This window comes from Pan troglodytes, chromosome 22, assembly GCF_028858775.2.
Source record: "Pan troglodytes isolate AG18354 chromosome 22, NHGRI_mPanTro3-v2.0_pri, whole genome shotgun sequence".
NCBI lineage: Eukaryota > Metazoa > Chordata > Mammalia > Primates > Hominidae > Pan > Pan troglodytes.
The window spans coordinates 29,949,023-29,966,030 of NC_072420.2; the positions used below are offsets into that span (position 1 = coordinate 29,949,023).

The following is a 17,008-nucleotide window of genomic DNA, read 5'->3' on the forward strand; positions in this document are numbered from 1 at the left end:
GGGACTTATTACTTGAGATCTTGGTTGATGCAATATTGTAACTAGTTTCCCTGCCTAGGGTTTCTTGTTGCTAGAAAATGACAGCCAGTTCTTGGCATAGATTTCAAGGCCTACCTGGGGATGCCTTGGAACCTCTGTAGAACTTCCAATCTCATCCCTCAACTTCAGCTACATTGGCCTCCTCACTTCTCCCGGGGCAGGAGGTGGGTCCTCCAGTCACTGAGCCCCTGTTCACACCAAGCTCTTGGCCTAACAGGCCCCTTTCTTCCTTTTTTTTTTTTTTTTTTTTTTTTTGAGACAAAGTCTTGCCCTGTCACCCAGGCTGGAGTGCAGTGATGCAATCATAGCTCACTGCAGCCTCAACCCCCTGAGCTCAAGCAACTCTCCCACCTCAGCCTCTTGAATAGCTGGGACCACAGGTGCATGCCAGCATGCCCAGTTAATTAAAAAAATTTTTTTAAAGAGATGGCATCTTGCTATGTTGCCCAGGCTGGTCTCAAACTCCTGACCTACAGCAATCCTTCCACGTCAGCCGCCCAAAGTGCTGGTATTACAGAGTCAATATCAGCAATAAAGGACTGCTAGGAGGAAAATTGCTCGAACTCGGGAGGTGGAGGTTGCAATGAGCCTAGATCGCACCATTGCACTCCAGCCCGGGTGACAGTGCGAGACTCCATTTAAAAAAAAAAAAAAAACTGCTAGGATACATTGTTAAATTGGGAAATATGGTAATATCTTATATTTATAAATACATGAGCTTGGTTTTCCAAGGATTGTTAAAGATCATTATTTTCATTAAGACTTTACTGAAGTGGAAATTCATTTTGCAACATGTCTTTTCCCAAACAGTCTTTATTTTCAAGCAAGATATATTGGGCCAAGTGAATTTGACCCAAGTAGTTAGCTCTCCATTTTTTGATGATTCTGTTGAGAATTTCTTTCTCATTATTTCATAAAGTGTAGCTGATTATGTTGCCTCTAGCTTGGCTGGCGTAAGCTAGATGCAAAGAGAGACGCTAACTAAGGTATTTTAAAAGACAGTTTTTCTTTATTGGAGTCGTTCAGACACTGCTTAAGGTTTGAACTCCAAACTGAACTTCTCTCTCATCTCCAGAGGAGGTCTCCCTGGATCAAGTTTGGGAGAATTTGTCTTAAGAGGCGTGATGAGAAGAGTTGCTGAAACTGTTATTTTAAATCATATCTGTTGGATAGAGAAAGAGAGTCAAACATTTTCTAGGATTATAAACTCAGCATTGGCTGAATCCAATTTAAAGAATCGCTTCTGGCTTATGACCAATGATGTACGAGAGGTCTGTTATATTTTTACTGATTTTTTTTTTCTTCTCCATGTGAAAAAGGTGGGAAGGACTTTCTTGAAAGCTTTGAAAAATTACCAAGAATTCTGATATCTTTAAAGAACTCCTGCTATCATTTTTATCTAATTCTTTCTAGGCCTTTTGCATGTGAATAGACATTTTAATATAATTGCATATACAGTAACGTGGAATGTATAACATGATTTTTTCCGTAAATATTATAAGCATTTTTCTACAACATACCTAGCTTTTTGTGTATGTAATATGAAAGTCATTGAAATGAGATATAGACATTTTATGGCTTTTGAAATCTATCACCAAATTTAGAAAAAATAAAATAAAAAAATGAAATCTATTACCAAATTGTTTGACAGAAATTTTTAAAAGTATATTATTAAACTACAATCAACTGTAAAGTTTGCTTTGTTCCAGATAAAGCATTTTATCTCATCCAGTAGAGAAACCACTTATTTATTTTTTTGGTATGAAATATTGTATTGGGTACTTTGGTGTTTAGAAGATTAACTGAAACGTCAGAAAAATAGACAGACTCTTAGAAAAGTCAGATTGAAGAATGTTTTATTTATTCATTTTAATTTTTATTTTTTAATTTCAATATGTTTTTGGGGCACAGGTGGTGCTTGGTTACATGAATAAATTCTTTAGTGATGATTTCTGAGATTTTGGTACACCTGTCACCCAAGCAGGGTACACTGTACACAATGTATATTCTTTTATTCCTCACTCCTCTCCCACCCTTTCCCGAGTCCCCAAAGTCCATTGTATTATCCTTATGTCTTTGCATCCTCATGTTATATATATTTTTATAAACAATTTTATTTTATTTTATTTTTCTGAGACAGTCTTGCTCAGTCGCCCAGGCTGCAGTGCAGCAGTGCGATCTTGGCTCACTGCAACCTCTGCCTCCCAGGTTCAAGCGATCCTCCCACCTCAGCTCCCCGAGTAGCTGGGATTACAGGTGTGTGCCACCACTCTGGGCTAATTGTTATATTTTTAGTAGAGTCAGGGTTTCACCATGTTGGCCAGGCTGGTCTCAAACTCCTGGCCTCAAGTGATCGGGCTGCTAAAGTGCTGGGATTACAGGCATGAGCCATGCGCCTGGCCAGTTTTATTTGTTTTTAATTGACATGTAGTAATTGTACTTAGTTATGGGGTCTAGTGTAATGTTTTCATACATGGACACATTGCATAATGATCAAATCAGTGTAATTAGCATATTCATCTCCTCAAACATTTGTCATATCTTTGTGGTGAGAACATTCAAAATCCTCTCTTTTAGCTATTTTGAAGTGTACATGATTGTTAACTACAGTCACCCTACTGTGCAGGAGAACACCAGAAGTTATTCCTCCTGTCTAACTGTAACTATGTACTCATTGAATAACCCCTCCCCATACCCCTCTTCCTACCACCCTCCCCAACCTCTGGTAATCACTATTCTACACTCTACATCAATGAGATCAACTTTTTTAGATCCCACATAGGAGCGCGATTGTGTGGTCTTTGTCCTTCTGTGCCTCACTTATTTCATTTAACATCATGTCCTCCAGGTTCATCCATGTTGTTGCAAATGACAGGATTTCATTTTTTAAAATGGCTGAATAGTATTCCATTGTATAGATATATCACATTAAAAAATCTATTCTTCTGCTGATGGACACTTGGACACGTAGGTTGATCCTATACCCTGGCTATTGCAATTCGGTGGTTTTCAGTATATTCACAGAGTTGTGCAACCATCACCAACTTTACATTTCCTTCACCCCAGAAATAAATCTGGCACCCTTTGGCAGTTACGCCCCACTGACCCTTGACTTCTGGACTTTGGCAGCCAATAATCTACTTTCTGTCTCTATGGATTTGCTTATTCTGGACATTTCATACAAATGGAATCATATAATATGTAATCTTTTGTGATTGGCTTTTTTCACTTAGTATAATGTTTTTAAGGTTCACCCACTTTGTATCATGCATCAGTACTTCATTCTTTTTATTGCTGAATAATATTCCATTGTATGAATATATAATATTTTATCCTTTCATAGGCTAATGGACATTTAATCGGTTGTTTGCACTTCTTGGCTATTGTGAATAATGCTGCTATAAACATTTGTGTACAATTTTTGAGGTAGACCTATGTTTTCAATTCTCTTGAGTAGGTTCCTAGCAGTAGAATTGTTGGCTCATATTATAACTCAATGTGTAACCTTTTGAGGAACTGCCAGATTGTTTTCAAACGGGTTGACATTTTATATTCTTGCCAGCAGTGTATCAAGGTTCCAATTTTTCCACATCTTTGCCAACACTTCTTGTGCCTTTTAGATTCTAGCCATCTCTAGTGGGTGTGAAACCATGTGTCATTGTGGTTTTGATTTACAGTTCTCTGATGGCTAATGATGTTACACAGGTTCTCCTGTGCTTCATTGGCCATTTCTATGTTTTCTTGGAGAAATATCTCAAAGATCTTTTGCCCATTTTTTAATTTGGTTGTCTTTTTGTTTCTGAGGTGAAAAATGTTACATAATTTTAGTGTGTTCAGGCAAAACATCAGAAAGGGGTTTTCATATGAGGCTATCAAAATCAATGTGAGACTTATATTGTCATGTCTTTTTAAAATGTATAAAATGATGATTGGGGAGTAACATCTCATCTAGGGGAACATATCAGGATGGGGCAAAAGGGTGCATATGTAATTTGCAAAGGCATAAATTAAAATTAGTCCAATTTTGATTTGTTTTTAGTCATATTTATTCTGAGATTTCTAATAACAGGAGATTTTAAGTTTTTTTTTTTATGTTTAACCAGAAGGATTTATTTCTTTAGGATATTCCCAAAGGGAGAGGCTTTTAAACTGTGTTCTGAGGAGTCTCTCACAGATTCGGGAGGGAGAGGGTGTCAGGCAGGGGACTGTACCAAGATCAACCAGAGAAGGACCAATTTTTTTTTTTTTTTTTTTTTTTTTTTTTGAGATAGAGTCTTGCTCTGTCACCCAGGCTGGAATGCAGTGGCGCGATCTCGGCTCACTGCAAGCTCCATCTCCCCGGTTCACGCCATTCTCCTGCCTCAGCCTCCCACGTAGCTGGGACTACAGGCGCCCGCCACCATGCCCAGCTAATTTTTTGTATTTTTAGTAGAGATGGGGTTTTGCCATGTTAGCCAGGATGGTCTTGATCTCCTGACCTCATGATCCGCCCACCTGGCTTCCCAAAGTGCTGGGATTACAGTTGTGAACCACCACGCCCGGCAGAGAAGGACCAATTTTATCCCTTTTATTTGCATCCCTTCAGGGTATGACTTTCTTTGCAAAAGGATTCCACAGCAGGGTAACACTGAAAACCAAACCTCACTTTTATATACCTAAGATATTTTTCTTAAATATTTACTCAGCCTCCAGAAATTACATTTTCATTAACATAAATACACAGTAAATGGAGATATTTCTCCACAAGTGTTTGCAGGATATATAGTAATGTGGGGAAAAGTTCTATCTTCTCTTTCCTATGATGTCTGATATGAGTAAGATGCCTTCTGGGTAAGATATGAGATTTGAGTTCATTTTCCAGCTGTGGAGATGCGTTTCCCAAGACTGACTTGGCTAGCAAGAATAGAAGACGGTGCCTGGCTTGTAACAGACTTTCAATAAATACTTGCTGAGCAAATGAGTAGAAGAGCAAAGGCCTGCCTCAGTTCTTTACTTTGTTTATGGAGACAGAGATGTAGCCAAAGGTATTCTTTCATTTTAGTATTTAGGTTTTTGTGAAATTTCAATATCCCAGATGCCATCAGGCTGTGAGTTTAAGCTGTTAATGCCCCAATCACAATGATTTGGGTATTTTACACCACATAATTAGGTGTAGCCCAGTCATTTAATGGGAATTTCATTCCCAAGTATTTCTACACCTAATTGTCTGCCCGAAACTATATTAAATTTATGCCTAGTGTTCCATTATTGGAACACTAAATGTGGGAGTTATTTATATCCTACTGCTCAAGGTCATTGCCAAGATCTGATTTTTCAAATTCAAAAAATTGCAACCTCAGGCGTTAAGTGGGTTAAAAGGGACAGCATATTTACTCTTCTCAGTGAGAGCTCTTTTAAGTAGGTTTCCCTTGCTGAGGAAAGAGGCTCAAATCCAATCTCTGGGGTAGCAGAGTGAAGAAACCTTTTGCTGTTCACTTTCTTCCTGTCCCAGGATTAATTCTTGTCAGGTTGATTGATAGTGGGAATCTCCACTTCCTTTAGGTGGTGGTTCTTAACCGGAAAATTCTCCACACCTGCCCCACCCTACATTGGCAATACTTAAGAGACATTTTTGGTTGGTGAGTGTAGGTTTGCTATTGACATCTAGTGAGTGAGGCCAAGGTTGCTGCTAGACTTCCTACAACGCCAATGTATAGACAGTGCCCAGTGACAAAGAATTGCCTGGCCCACAATGTCAGTTGTACCAAGGATGAGAAATCCTGCTTTGGAGCAAGTCTGACTTCCTCCTGCACGGGTACAGTGTTGCCCTTTGCTTCCCAATAGGTATTAGTACATTTCTTCATGCATTAAGCATTTGTACAGCTTCAACAACATAGTCTAGACTGAGCATTGGAAATCTCAGTTCAGTATCATTTATTATTCCTCCACCTGGATAAAATGAAGGTAGACTTTGACATCCTTTCTGTCATCTTGAGGCATTGACTCCTTCTGTCCTGTGTATGAATGCTTTTACTCGGACATAAGTCTCTCAAGATCCACCAACAATACAGTCTAAATCCCTATTTAAAAGTAAAATTCTCCCTATGATAAAGGTATTTTATTATATTATTTCCCCAAATTCTTTAGCTCACTGGGGCCAAACTGTCTAGAATTTTGCCTCTCCCAAATAGAAGTCCCTAGTTAACTTTGAAAGGGCCAAGATCCCTTGTAGTGGTCTCCTCAGCACAGAGAAATATTTATTCCAGTGATGGATCCATGTCTCAAACTCCTGCAATGTAAAGAATCTCCTTAATTTTGGAATTAATTTCCATAAAGTTTGAAAGTTTTCTTAACCAATTGACTTGGACTTTCCCTTCCCCTATTTGTTTAGTAACTAAAAACCTTTCCAGGCATGTGGCTTAGGATGGAGGCAACAGATGAGCTATGGTGGACTCCAAAGTTATGACCTTTTAGGCTATTGAATGGCGTCATGTGGAAAGCTATGTTACAGATTCATGACTGCAGAAATAAGATCTCTCTAACTGTGGTCTTCTACCCCCATATTACATTACACTGAAGGAAACGATACAAATAGAACCAATAAATCAAAGGCAGAACCACATTCTAGCCTATAATACATATTGATTTGTTCTTCAGATCATCTATTTATAAGATTGTTTTTGTAGCTTGATGTGCCAAGGTTTAATTATGAATTGCTAATGGATGAGCATAAATATGTCTATATAAATAGGTCCTGGACAGGAAACAATAGACATTTTGACAGTTTTCATTGGATGTCTGTATAATTACTTATCAAATACATGACACTAATTTAGAAACATATCCGCTGAGTCTTCTGGGTTCCAGTAAAGAAGAAATTATTATTGACTTTCTCCAATGCAAGATCAGACTAGATAATTTAGACTATTCTTTCAAATTGTAAAAATCTATGATTTTGTGATTTTTTATCTCTGACAATCAAAATTAATGACAGATAGCTTCAGGAGTTTTACATGAGGTTAGATATGGAGCCAGGGAAATAGCCATTGTTATCCCCATTACCACCACCTCCCAGACTGTGATTTGAAAGTAAAGTCCACCTAAATCATTTATATGACACAAGTAATTTGAAGAGAAAAATAGAACAGGAATAGATGATCTGTTTGATGCATAGGGGATTTAAAGCATGTCTCTCTCTCTTTCTCTTTTTTTTTTCTTTTTTTTTGGAATGGAGTCTCACTCTGTCGCCCAGGCAGGAGTGCAGTGACGTGATCTTGGCTCACTGCAGCTCCACCTCCCAGGTTCCAGCGATTCTCCTGCCTCAGCCTCCCGAGTAGCTGGGATTACAGGCACACACCACCATGCCTCGCTAATTTTTGTATTTTCAGTAGATACAGGGTTTCACCATGTTGTCCAGGCTGGTCTCAAACTCCTGACCTCAAGTGATCTGCCCGCCTCGGCCTCTCAAAGTGCTGGAATTACAGGTGTGAGCCTCTGTGCCTGCCTCTTTTTTTTTTTTTTTAATTTATATAGGCTTTACTCATTAATGTTTAAAAATAATTACATGAGGAGTTTTACTAATCAGTATTTAATTATTGACATTTACTACCTAAGCTATGCTTAGGGACACAAAACTCCAAACATTTAATTAGAAGATAGGCTTGATTTCTGGCTCACTCTTATTAGCTGTGTGACTTTTTCCTTTAAATGGAGCACTTTCAGTTTCTATTTCCTCATTTTTAAAACATAAATTACTGTATCTCTGAGCTACCTTTTTCTTCAATTATTTATTCAGTAAGTATTTATTGTGAGCCTATTCTATTCTAAACAGCATGGAAGATGCAAAAATCAGTAACAGCCCAAAGGAACTTTGTTTATATGCGTATCAGTGATGTACCTTATCTTCCAGTTTTGGACACTTTCTAACATCTGGTTTTGCTCAGTGGACACCAAAGTGGGTATCCAGGGCAGGCCACTGGGTGCAGGAAGAAAATACTAGAACTTTTATCCTTATTTACTCCTTGTCTTTTTTTCAGGATAACTGCATTTTGATAGTTTCAAACTTAGAGAAAAATTGCAAAAGTAGTATAGAGAACTCCCAACCGGGCGTGGTGGTTCACGCCTGTAATCCCAGCACTTTGGGAGGCCGAGGCGGGAGGATCACCTGAGGTCAGGACCAGCTTAGTCAACATGGTGAAACCCCATCTCTACTAAAAATACAAAAATTAGCCAAGTGTGGCGGCACACACCTGTAGTCCCAGCTACTCGCGAGGCTGAGGCAGGAGAATCGCTTGATCCCAGGAGGCAGAGGTTGAAGTGAGCCGAGATCACGCCACCGCACTCCAGTCTGGGTGACAGAGTGAGACTCCATCTCAAAAAAAAAAAAAAAAACAACACTCCCATATATCCTTTACTGGATTCACCAGTTACTAAACTTTCCCCAGTTGTGCCTTATTCTTCCTCCCACGGCAGTACTGGGGTTTTCTTTCTCTCATACACACACATATACATATATACATATGTGTATGTATATATGTGTGTAAATACATGTATGTATACATATGCATATATGTGTGTCATCATGCTCCACATTGCCCTAAACACTTCAGTAAAGTATAGTCTAAAACAATAACATTCTCTCATTTAACCATGGTATAATAATTAAAATCAAGAAATTTAGCATTGATATAGTATTATTATTTAATTCACAGTCCATATTCAAATTGCATCAATTTCCCAATAATGTTCTTCAAAACTATTTTTTTTCAGTTCAGAATAGCACATTGCCTGTGTTGTCATTTTCTTTTCTTTTTTCTTTTTTTTTTTTTGGTTTCTTTAAATACGGAGGAGTTCTTAACATTTTTAAAGATACAGGTTAACAATTTTGTAGAATTTCCCTGAATTTGATTTTGTCTGTATGATTAGATATAGATTGTACATTTTTGGCAAGAATACCACAGAAATGATGTGTGTTTCACAGTGCATGTGATGTCTATTTATCTCATGACTAGCAGTGTCAACTTTGGTCATTTGGTGAAAGTGGCCTTCCAGTTTTCATCACATATTTCCCTTTTCAATTAAGTAATTTGTAGGAGACACTGAGGTTACGTAAATATTTTGTTCCTTATCAGACTTTCACCCCCCAGGTTTAGCATCCGGTCTTATCCTGTTACATATCCGTATTTGGGTATGCTTTATAATGTATGTAATATATTGGCAGGTATATAATTTATGAATGAATATGCAGACATATGTAGAAGTAGTTTGGGTTTGTGTTCAATTTTTTTAACCAATAGTATTATATAATAAAACATGTTTGGAGACCTAATTGAATGAGATGGTCAGGCTGTTTTCTAGCTCTGGATTATTGAAACATTACAGGTTGTGTTTTGATGAGCAACCCCCCCCCTCCCCCCGCCCCTTGTTCCCAGTGGCCACAGGCTTATTTCCAATATAAACTTGAATATTATTGCTTTTCAGGAATATATGTATTTTCCTTTCTTCTTTTCGTATTATGTAGTGTCAGATCAGTATCTGATCAGTGGAAGAAGGAAGAGGAGAGGCTTTTAGAAATGTGGCCAACTGTAGTGATGAAAGAATGTAAGGAAGATAGTATTTGCATGTATTTTATGCTAAAGCAATGTTATTACTACTTTAAAACAAGGGTTCAAAACTGTTTCCTAGGAACACAACTGTAAAACATCAGGAGCTTTTCAGGGTAGGGGGAACCTAGGAGGAGAAGCCTTGGGACTGAGACTGGTGGCAGTGTGTCCTAAGCTTTGGTCATTTGGGTACAATGTCTGTGAATGATCATGAAGCAACTTCCAGATACTTCCACATCTACATTATTATTGACTCAAACTTTTTTTGTAAGTCATCTTTATGTAGATCTTCTTTTAATTAGCCTCCTTTTAGAGCACAAGATCTTTGAAATCATGGGTTAGATGCATTGGTTTATATTTTAAAATACACATTAATTTAATTCAAAAGTCTAATGAAGCTTTCAGTACAACCTACAATCATCTAATGCTAACACCAGCAGTACAAAGCCTTCCCTTTGGAAAGCTCATCTAGAAAACTATATATCTGAAGGACATTTACCAACTGTTTTTTGCCCTACAGAGGAGGAAGAAATGTAAGGCAAAGGAGAATTCAGTTAGATTTTGTCTAGGTTAGGATTACCTGACCTCCATGATGGAGACAGACCTGGTATCCTTTGGGTTATCATGTTTATTAAATCTACACATGGACTGAAGATCTTTAGCTCATTATTTATTTCCTTTTTTGAGACAGGATCTCACTCTTTTGCTCAGGCTGGAGTGCAGTGGCACAGTCATAGCTCACTGCAGCCTCAACCTCCCAGGCTCAAGTTATCCTCCTGCCACAGCCTCCCGAGTAGCTGGAACTGCAGTTGTCAGCCATCATACCCAGCTAATTTCCCAATTTTTTGTAGAGACGTTGTCTCGCTATATTGCTGAGGATGGTCTCAAACTCCTGGACTCAAGCGATCCATTTGCCTAGGTATCCCAAAGTGCTGGGATTACAGACATGAACCACTGTGCCCAACCTTTAGCTCCTTATAATGTGTATTTAAATCAATGAATTATTTACAAATATTAACTAAGAACTGAGTTTCTTTAAAGTGTTGTCATTACAATTTTCCTACAGTAGCTTCAGCCTGCTTCCTCAATTCTGGAGTCACACCAGCATCAAATGTGGACACATTGTTTTGTTAATTTGGGCTGCAATATATATGTAAGGATTAGGGAAAGACATAGGAGGTAATATCTACAAGGAAAGAGTTGGGATTCTGTAGTTCAAAGAAGTCTATTGGAGATTTGTTCAACTCAGATATAGGAAACAAAGGAAGATAACAACTGAATTTGGGGGGACAAAGACTCAGCCAAGAGAAAACTATAGTTGTCCTCTCTACAAGACAATAGGCAGCATCTTAAATTATGAAAAATTTTACACAGATATTTTTCTAAATTATTTTTACAATTTTCTGTATTTTTTAAATGATCATGTTTTTGACTACTAAAGAACCTATGGGACTTTTGGTGTATGGTTAGTATTTTGGAAGTGTCTAGTCGAGGTGCTAGAATAAAGGGATATAAAATTTGCAAAGCTGGACAAATAAAAGTCATTGGAGGCAAGTAGAGATGGGAAAAAATTCAGAACAGCAGAATGAATCATTCTACTTCCATCATGCTATTACTGAATAATTTAATTTGCTTGCATTGAATTCTGTGCTTCTTCCTGCCCTTTACCCCGAATCTTCAGGAAGGAGCTCATTGCCAAGTTAGATCAGGCAGAAAAGGAGAAGGTGGATGCTGCTGAGCTGGTTCGGGAATTCGAGGCTCTGACGGAGGAGAATCGGACGTTGAGGTTGGCCCAGTCTCAATGTGTGGAACAACTGGAGAAACTTCGAATACAGTATCAGAAGAGGCAGGGCTCGTCCTAACTTTAAATTTTTCAGTGTGAGCATACGAGGCTGATGACTGCCCTGTGCTGGCCAAAAGATTTTTATTTTAAATGAATAGTGAATCAGATCTATTGCTTCTCTGTATTACCCACATGACAACTGTCTATAATGAGTTTACTGCTTGCCAGCTTCTAGCTTGAGAGAAGGGATATTTTAAATGAGATCATTAACGTGAAACTATTACTAGTATATGATTTTGGAGATCAGAATTCTTTTCCAAAGATATATGTTTTTTTCTTTTTTAGGAAGATATGATCATGCTGTACAACAGGGTAGAAAATGATAAAAATAGACTATTGACTGACCCAGCTAAGAATCGTGGGCTGAGCAGAGTTAAACCATGGGACAAACCCATAACATGTTCACCATAGTTTCACGTATGTGTATTTTTAAATTTCATGCCTTTAATATTTCAAATATGCTCAATTTAAACTGTCAGAAACTTCTCTGCATGTATTTATATTTGCCAGAGTATAAACTTTTATACTCTGATGTTTATCCTTCAATGATTGATTATACTAAGAATAAATGGTCACATATCCTAAAAGCTTCTTCATGAAATTATTAGCAGAAACCATGTTTGTAACCAAAGCACATTTGCCAATGCTAACTGGCTGTTGTAATAATAAACAGATAAGGCTGCATTTGCTTCATGCCATGTGACCTCACAGTAAACATCTCTGCCTTTGCCTGTGTGTGTTCTGGGGGAGGGGGGACATGGAAAAATATTGTTTGGACATTACTTGGGTGAGTGCCCATGAAAACATCAGTGAACTTGTAACTATTGTTTTGTTTTGGATTTAAGGAGATGTTTTAGATCAGTAACAGCTAATAGGAATATGCGAGTAAATTCAGAATTGAAACAATTTCTCCTTGTTCTACCTATCACCACATTTTCTCAAATTGAACTCTTTGTTATATGTCCATTTCTATTCATGTAACTTCTTTTTCATTAAACATGGATCAAAACTGACAGTTTCTAGTTTGCTCCTTTCTTAACCTCCTTTGTGCTAGATGTTGCGATGACCTAGCCCTGGTCCGAAACTGGTTCTTAGCTGTATTTGCATGTGCCAAAAAAAAAAGAAGTGAAGTCCCCTTTCTTTCTTTCTTTTTCTCTTTCTTTCTTCCTTCCTTTCTTTCTTTCCCTTTCTTTCTTTCCCTTTCTTTCTTTCTCTCTCTCTCTTTCTCTCTCTCCTCTCTCTCTCTTTCTCTCTCTCTCTCTCTCCTCTCTCTCTCTCTCTCTCTTCTTTCTTTTTTTCTTTCTTTTTTTTTTTTTTGACAGAGCCTTGCTCCGTCACCCAGGCTGGAGTGCTGTGGCAAGATCTCAGCTCACTGCAACCACTGCCTCCTGAGTTCAGGCGATTCTCCTGCCTCAGCCTCCCAATTAGCTGGGATTACGGGCGCCCATCACCACACCTGGCTAATTTTTGTATTTTTAGTGGAGATGGGATTTCACCATGTTGGCCAGGCTGGTCTGGAACTCCTGACCTTGGGTGATCTGCCCACCTCAGCCTCCCAAAGTGCTGGGAATCCAGGCATGGGCCACCACACCTGGCCTGAAGTCCCATTTCTTAGAAAGACTGTGATTTCACATACAAACAACTCAGAACTTCAATATTGAATGCGATGCATTTGTATCTTGAGATATTTGCCCCAAAAACAGAAAAAAAGGAATAATTCATTAAAACAAGATGACCTCAGATAAATGAGTGGTTTTCAAACAGGCGTGATTTTGCTCCCAGGGGACCTTTGACAATGTCTGGAAATAGTTTTTGTTGCCACAGCTAGCATGAGGGAGTCCTACTTGTATCTAGAGGACTGAGTCCAGGATACTGCTAACCATCCTGCCCAGAACAGCGCCTGCAACAGAGTTGTCCACCTCAGTGTGACAATAGCACTGAGATTGATGTGCCCTGGGATAGACAAGTCTCTGGACAGTTTGGGCAAATGTGAAGGGAGGCATGGTGCAGGGCCACAGGTTTTTTTGCCACGTGATGCAGAGCTGGGAGGCCCTTATGCATGTTGATCTTCAATTTCCTCATTTGTGAAATGAAGCTTTTTGATAGACCTCAAAGTTTTCATGTTATGTGAGCCTATTCACCCTTAAGCTGCTTTAACATTTGACCGAAGGTGAAAGTCTCTACTGTTCTGGAAGAACCTTCTGTTTCAGTAACCCACCTCCTCTTTTTAGTATAAGGCTAATAAACACCAGTATAAAGGAGGAATTGTTCACTAAGTTAATACAAATGCAAAGTTAGCAGAATGGGAGGAAGAAAGGTAAGTTACTCATCTTTAAATATAAAGATTAGTTTTTGGACACTGCTCATCTGAAGACAGTTGCATATATTTACAAAATTCAAGCAGTCACAGTCCCTTCTAGAAAATGGGAAGCCGGGAAATATGGTTCCAAAATCTCTTTGCTTTACCAGAATGAAAATAATTTAACAAAGTAAAAGTATTTGAACACAACTATTATTACATTAAGGAGTCACTGATGGTTTTCTTATCTTTGCTGGTGTTAGCTTGACTTTTTACTATTTCCAAAAGTTATATATTTGTGACTCAAAAGCAAGCATTTCCCTAGGTGTATATGTTGTAAGAAGATTTTTGTTCATTAGAACATGAAAATATTATCTACTTTCATAGCATGTCAGAGAAATCTTATGTGAGAAGGTGGAATTTCTTATATTATCTGTCTCATTTTTTTCAATAATTTGACAAATTTCCACCAATCTTATTTACCACTGCATATTATCTATATAATGACCATTTAAGAATTTTCTATCTTCAAATATATTTGCAATATTCTTGCTATTAGCAATAATGACAATATTATAGAGCACAAAAACGAGCACAGAAGTATTATGGTGCTATTAGTACTATAGCATTAGGGTGAGGGTGCTTGCTTTAGAGATAGAATTAAAATAAAATGTAACTCACATTATATTCTGTAATTGCTCTACTAAAGAATTTGTCATTTATGGGCCATTTATTTTGTGTAGACATGAAAAGAATGTGGTTACACCTAGCTAGAAAATGTATAACCTTTGATATGGGCAGGGCATGTTTCTCTCTCTCATCCTGGTACCTGAGTTTGAGTGTATGATTAACTCAGTGCAAGTAAGGAGCTAAGTAAAAGAGATCTGGAACTGAAATTCAATTCAACAAAAATTTATTATACATTTAGCTGGTGCAGGGCCGAGCAACAGCAATAGAAGATGCAAAAATGACAAAGATAATGTGGTCCTAGCACATTTAGGGATGGATTGCACTAGATTGCCCTAGAGAATAGAGGCACAGGGAACTGATACAAGGCTAATAGAAAAGCGTGTGCAAGGCAAGTCTAAGAGCAGCAGCATTTGAAAGAGAGTAACAGACTAAGAGGGATGGGAAAGACATAATGGGAGGTAGACTCCACAGGGCTTCAGATGGATTGCATGTGTGATTGAGGCAAGGAAGAGGAAGAGAAAGAACATTTAATGACCTCCTTCAGTGCCAGACTATACTAGGTGCTTTGTATAGGCTGTATTATTTTAAACACCTGAGGGACAGCTGTGATTATCCCTTTTCTCCAATGTTGTATAATTTGTAGGAAGTTCTCAGAGCTGGGATTCAAGTGCAAAGTTCCATTCACCCATTAATTCATATAGTCAATATTTATTGAATGTCCACACTCTGCCAGGCATCCTGGAAGATACCAGGGACACAAAAGTGAACACTAGAAACAAGGGTTCTACTGGGTTCTCAAGGAACCCTTAGTCTAGTAAGGGAGGTAGATATTTATCTAAATACCCAAATGGGATAGTTTTAAAACATATCAAAAAATTTCCATAAGAGGTAGAGCCTAATTTCTCTCCCATTTAGTGTGGGTTGGACTTAAAGACATGTTTTTAACAAATAGAGTCAAGCAGCAGTGACAACATCTGACTTCTAAGTCTAGGTCATGAAAGACATTGGAGCTTCCTTCCCACCTGCTGTCTCTTGGATCACTTGCCCTGGGGTGAGCCAGCTGCCACGGAGAAGCCCACAGGGTAAGGAACTGACACCTTCGGCCAACAGCCACGTAAGTGAACTTGGAAGTAGATCTGCCAGCCCCAGGCAAGACTTCAAACGCTGCAGTCTGGCTGACATCTTGAGTGCAGCCTCATGAAAGTCTCTGAGTCAGAACCACCCAGCTGAACTGCCCCTGGTTCCCGATTCTCAGGAACTTTGAGGCAATAATACTGGTTTTAAGCTGCTAAGTTTGGGGTGATTTGTTTTGCAGCAATAAGTAATGAAGATAACCACAAAAATGAGATAAGTGACAAAATGTAGTTGATGAACGCACCTTAAAAACAGAATCTTGCCGGGTGCGGTGGCTCACGCCTGTAATCCCAGCACTTTGGGAGGCTGAGGCGGGTGGATCACCTGAGGTCAGGAGTTCAAGACCAGCCTGGCCAACATGGTGAAACCCTGTCTCTACTAAATATACAAAAATTAGCCGGGCATGGTGGTGGGCACCTGTAATCCCAGCTACTCGGGAGGCTGAGGCAGGAGAATCGGTTGAATCCGGGAGGCAGAGTTTGCAGTGAGTTTGCACTCCAGCCTGGGCAACAAGAGTGAAACTTTGTCTCAAACAAACAAACAAACAAACACGGAATCTTACTGAGATAGGGAGTCTGGGATGGCTGCTTAGTGTAGTGTCTACTGAGCTAAGATCTAATGGATGAGTAAGAACTAAAGAGGCAAAGAAGGCAGGTGGAGGAAGACAACCTAGACAGAGTGAAAACACATGCAAAGGCCCTGTGGCATGCTCAAAGACCTGAAGAAAGGCCAGGATGGCTGAGCATGAAGGGGTAGGGAGAATATAGTATTAGGTAGTATAGTATAAGGTAAGGTTGTAGAATAGGGCAAGAACTTGAAGATCACATTAAGAATGTTGGCCTAAAAGCAAAGAGAAGCCATTGGAGAATTTTAAGCATATTACAGGGATAACATGTTTTTTGCTAGGATAGCATGTTTTTTAAGAGTTTTCTGGCTGGGTGCAGTGGCTCACACCTGTAATCCCAGCACTTCATGAGGCCAAGGTGGGCGGATCACCTGAGGTCAGGAGTTCGAGAATAGCCTGGCCAATGTGGTGAAACCTCATCTCTACTAAAAAAAAAAAAAAAAAAAAAAAAAAAAATGTAGCCGGGCATGGTGGCGTGCCTGTAATCCCAGCTACTTGGGAGACTGAGATGGGAGAATCACTTGAACCCAGAAGGTGGAGGTTGCAGTGAGCCGAGATCACGCCACTGCACTCCAGCCTGGGCGCGACAGAGTGAGACTCAGTCTCAAAAAAAAAAAAGAGTTTTCTAAGTTACCTAACTTAAGTTGCTTAGAGTGCTATATAGGGTTATTTATACTATACATATTTAGGTAGACAGATAGTAGAAAGATGATAGGGTTCTTTAGATGGGGTTGTTACACACATTTTACTTGTGATGTCCTCTGTGGTTGTTATTATTTTGTATTACAAGAAGGGAA

At 38.8% G+C, this 17,008-nt stretch overlaps 1 protein-coding gene across 5 annotated transcripts in view; it reads left to right on the top strand.

The window, feature by feature from the left end:
* Positions 1-12,476, top strand: part of MAP3K7CL (MAP3K7 C-terminal like) — a 102,214-nt gene extending 89,738 nt beyond the window's left edge. For all 5 annotated transcript variants that reach the window (XM_054675147.2, XM_054675146.2, XM_063803513.1 and 2 more), the window contains one exon: positions 11,302-12,476. In XM_054675147.2, coding sequence (XP_054531122.1) covers positions 11,302-11,482 — 181 coding nt within the window. In that variant the 3' untranslated portion in view covers positions 11,483-12,476. The remainder of the gene's footprint in view (positions 1-11,301) is intronic.
* The last annotated feature ends 4,532 nt before the right edge of the window (positions 12,477-17,008 follow it).